This window comes from Oryzias melastigma, unplaced genomic scaffold (assembly GCF_002922805.2).
Source record: "Oryzias melastigma strain HK-1 unplaced genomic scaffold, ASM292280v2 sc00274, whole genome shotgun sequence".
Lineage (NCBI taxonomy): Eukaryota > Metazoa > Chordata > Actinopteri > Beloniformes > Adrianichthyidae > Oryzias > Oryzias melastigma.
The window spans coordinates 26863-31836 of NW_023416900.1; the positions used below are offsets into that span (position 1 = coordinate 26863).

Sequence of the window (4974 nt, forward strand, 5' to 3'; positions counted from 1 at the left end):
CGCACATTCACACACTGGTGGTGGCTCCGCTGCCGAACAAGTCCGACATCACCGATTTCTAAACTTTCCGTTGCTCCGGTACTTCTGGGCTATAGTCCTCATAGATCCAAAATGGTTTGTCCAAATATTTAACCTCTTTTTGTTTCCTCGTTTCCCGAATCAGCAGCTCTTTATTCTGGTAGTGATGAAAACAGATAATAACATGGATAATGACCGGCTTCGGACCTAGGCTCCGGTGAGCTATCCAATTCTGGTGGAGTGGAAAAGGTATCTCGGTCAAAAACGTTTTGAATCAGCTATGCGAAGAACTTAGATGGTTGAGGCCCTTTGATGCCCTCTGGAAGGCCCACTAGTCGCACATTCAGGCGTCCATTCCGACCTTCCTCATCCAATAGTCGTTCTCTGAGCTTGTCGTTGCATGTTTGCAGTGTGGAGCATGTTGCTTCCAGTTTGGAGAGGTGAATGTAGCACACGACAGACGAGCAGTGTGTCTACCTTTCCACCAAACCGAAAGTCCGACTTGTGTTTTTGTTCAAATGTTTTTAGAGGTAAAATGACATTTATTCTTCCAAAAAATCTGACTTTTTTCACATAATCTTATAAAGTTCTATATCACAACTCTAGTAAGAAGAACTAGAGAGAAGCTCTCATTTTTCACTCCTTATCCTGTTGCAGGTTAAATGCTTAAGGTTTTCAAAAACAAATCCTAATTAGCTGGACTACTGCACTGACCTAATTGTCAAATTTAAAATACTTGTCAAGATTTACACCAAGATTTCTGATAAAAGGAGCGTCTGAAGCGTTCAGGGGGTCAACAGCACTGATTTTACGTCTGCTAGGTACTTCTGCAGATCCTTCTGATCTGTGCGTGTGCGTCTGTCTGTTTTGTGTGTGCTGTGATTGTATGTTTATTTTCATCTCTACAACCTGTTTAGACACAAAAACATGATTGTATTTACAATTTGTCACCCCCTCCAGGCAGCCGTCTAGCTCGCCTATGCTGACATACTTTTGTACAGCTTAGTTTGTAAATACCTATGTGCTTTGTAGGTCAGTTTTTCATCAATTATCACCTTGAGAAAAGTATTATTATAAATTATTTCAAGTTTCACCCCATTTATGTGCATGTCAGTGTTTATATTTTTACCATTATAATTACCGAATAACATCAATTTTGTTTTACTTAAATTTAGTGAAAGTTTATTTACATCAAACCACATCTTCAGTTTTTCTATCTTCGTCTTAACAACTTCTATAAGTTAATTCAGACCATCCCCGTCACAGAAAAACATTTGTGTCATCAATTATTGTAATATATTGGAAATCTCACATAATTAATGTTTGTCCCAAAACTGACCCCTGAGGGACACCACAATGGCCATAGATTGGGACCTTCACAAACTGTTTTAGCTTCTAATCCAGTCTAACACTATCGGCCTAATGCCATTCCACTCTTATTTATTTATCAATATGCAGTCAATAATTGAATCAAAAGCTTTTTTTAGATCAATAAATAATTTTTGTTATTAATTGCATTTTTTATATTTTCTATCACATTCATAAGGGCCAAAAAAAAAAAAACTAGGACTAATAGATGCATGTGTGCAGTAGATTAATGTTAACACTGTTGTGACCAAACCTCCAGGGTCAGGCGCCCTGGTGGAAGGGGGGGCTCACTTTGTCTTTCATTGTCAAGCTTTGTCTTTCTCTTTCAGTTTTTGTGTCAAGCCTAGGCTGTTTTGTAAATGGAATGCTATTGTTGCTGTTTTCTAGTGGACAAAAACACATTAGTTTTCATGCTAGAAAAGGAAATGTGCCAACTCGGCATAAAAAAGAAGACAGCAGAAGGTCACAGCTTTGCAGAGTTAAAGCTTTATTTTTACACCCAAAAGACAGATGCAGACTGCTTCAATTCCCTCAGGGTTTTGCTGCATTACTGCTATCTCTTTAAATCTGCAAACGAAATATTTCATCCCGAACACCTGGACTCTTCGTGTACGTTGTCTATACGCTCGCTGTGGTCTTTGCCGGGAATGCCAGAGCTTTTTCCTGAGGTTTTGGATCTCATGTTGAGCAGTGGAAGGGGATTTCAGTGAACACAAGGTTTTAGCCTCACTGCTGTCAGGAGATGGAGATGGAAGACAGCTCACATGCTGGTCTCTCAAGCAGAAACTGAAGTCCTTCTAGCTTTTTTTTTTAAAGCAAAAACTAAAGGAAATGCATAGGGTGTTGTGTTTTTACACAATATTCATATAGAAAACCGATGTTTTCATTTCATTCATGAATTTTGTGATATGTTTACATTTAGTTCAAATATATTATGAAATCTTATGTTATAATTTGTTTACAAATGACCTACTCAGCAGACTGTAAGCAGAAAGAGACAGATGGAGGTAGTGGGACCTGGTGGCAGAGAAGATGGCGGTTGAACATCAGTTGGAACATCATCAATCCCTGCAGCACATTTGGATCGCAAAACACTAGTTGTATTTTTTGGAGTTTTAAGCTTTGATCCTTTACTCGTGAGGTGTTTCTGTTTTATAAAATTGGCTTCAATTCTGAAAAGTTATGGAATATCGACTTACGGCTAATGATTTTCAGTCGCCATCTCGCCCGCCACCGGGTCCTCCTGGATGGAGGAGGTGAACATGAGTCCAACGAGGAAATGAGGAAGACAACACGTAAAACAACTGGCTTAGGTGGCTACGCTAGCCAGTCGCCTGGTGGACAGCGTGGCGAGCTCCACTGCCCAGGGGTTAGTATAGGGCTAGCAGGGTCACTGCCCAGGGGTTAGTATAGGGCTAGCAGGGTCACTGCCCAGGCTGCTGGTCCCTGGACAGCTGAGCCAGTGTGGGCAAACCCACCTGGGGCAAACCAATTGGTGTCAGTCAGCCGCCTGGTGGTCGCGGACCACTGATATGTAGGACAGCAAGCTAAATGACAAAGTTGTGGCAACAAAAGGCGATCAAAAAACTGTCACTGACCAAAAACAAGCCCTCATCTCCAAGCTAGAGGTCATAAATGTGGAGCTTTACACAGCAGGTGCATTTGAAAGTGTTTCCACACATTGGACTGTAACGATGGTTGAACATTTTTTGCTGCATCACATGTGTTGTCTGTTGTGACGGTGCTTGTTCATTCTCAGTTAGAACAGTTAGAGGTGCACTCATCCTGACCTATACTGCTAATGTCTGCACCTTTTTGCTGTTTTGACTGCAGGTCGGAAGTAGACTCCAGTTTTTATGCATTTAAATAAGTGCGTGTGGGTTTGTGTGTTAGCTCACTAAAATGTCTGGTTGTTCATTCCATCGTCAGTACTCTTCCCCTCACTTGTTTCACAGAAAAGTCAACCTCATAAGTGTAATTCTGTCGATTTTAAAACAATTCAAATACACCACCAGTTTGTTGGTGTTGATCAAATCAGTTAAGACAAAACCTTTTGAGAGTACACTGAGAGAACTTCTTCTTTTTCCTACTCAGGAAATGAGCAGGTTTCAGTGGTGTGACAGATGGCTGGTTTGCAGAAAACACGTGATGTCTCATACTTCCTCTAACAGTCAGACCTCGGCTCTCTGCTGTGTTTAACCTAATGTAGGGTACATGCAAAGATGGCAGGGATAAGGTAAGAACGCAATTCTTTCTGCCTCATTTGCTGACTTCATGACTCTGTTTGCAACCGTAAAAAGTAGAAATTAATAAAATGGGAATCATTAATACGTACTACAAAAAATTTATTTGCACATATGAATATATACAGGTTAAGTAGAGGTTGTATATATAGCTTGTTTATATTACAAAATACAAAGAAAATATATATATTCTAAACATATTTATCTAATGTCATACAGCTGGTACATTTTCAAGAGTAACTGTGGTTTAGGCTTCTGTTTTTCTGAAGACTTTTTTTTTTTTACTTTCCGGTTAACAGCAAGTTATGACATCCTACCTATTGCCTGTTGAATTTTGGTTTTGTTGTTTAAACCTGAACCTTAGTGCAAACAGAAATAGCAGAGCACAGAAGTTTTGAAAGTAAGCAGCTGCAACCCAGAGCAACAAAAACGATCTGAGCTCAAAGCTTGCACAGGAACAGCAAATCTACAAGAACAAAAACTATCTGAACATGAAAAGGCCAGATCTGGATGCAAACCGGGGTATTTCAACTGCAAAGGAAGGTTTTGACACTTCTAGATATATAACAGTAAAAACTGCTTGCTGTTTTTCGGAGTAAACTTTGGTAAAATAACCCCTCTGCGCTTTCAGTGGGACTGCTCTGGTTGATTATAAATAGCATCTAAAGCACTAGTGGTATTGAGTCCATGATACCCACAACCACATTATCAAATGATCGAAATGCAAGTTCTTATTTTCCTATCTGAATTCCTCCTGACTCTTCCCTTGCGACCAGTGATGTCTTCCAGCAGGTTGAAGGAAAGGAACAATGGAAAAGGAAATTCACTTTTTTTTCTTTTGGTATCATACCTTGTGTTTATATTGTATCTTTGCCTTTTAGCACACGGAGTGCAGCATTACAAACATTTCACAACCATGCTGGTATAGGTCCTATGTAATCATACTCGTTGATTTACACGTTTTTTACAGAGACACACAACTTTCCCTGGTTGGTATAAAGAGTGTTGGGTTTATTGTGTGCACAAAATGTGTCAGCAAGAACAAAAGGAAAGGTGAAGAAGACTGTGGTGAAAGCAGTCATGTTGTTGGTTTAGAGCACATGTGTCAAAGTCAAGGCCCGGGGGCCGGATCCGGCCCTCCAGATCATTTTTATTTTATTGATATTAATGTCCCAATGTTATCTTGTGCTTATTTCTAACTTGTATAATTTTGACAGAATATATTTTCATGGAGAGTAAAATATTGAAAGTTATTTAAGGTTTAAGTTGATTTATACTGGAATTATATTCCTGCCTTTTAATTATTCATTATTATGTTAAAAAAGTTATGGTTTTAAAGTTTAAA

The 4974-nt window shown here is 39.4% G+C and overlaps 1 protein-coding gene across 1 annotated transcript in view; it reads left to right on the forward strand.

The window, feature by feature from the left end:
* The first annotated feature begins 3473 nt into the window (after positions 1-3473).
* The window catches only part of arhgap15 (Rho GTPase activating protein 15), a 21699-nt gene continuing 20198 nt past the window's right edge, over positions 3474-4974 (forward strand). Inside the window, exon 1 of the mRNA XM_024263956.2 lies at positions 3474-3622. Within this exon, the coding sequence (XP_024119724.1) occupies positions 3609-3622 (14 nt within the window). The 5' untranslated portion in view covers positions 3474-3608. The remainder of the gene's footprint in view (positions 3623-4974) is intronic.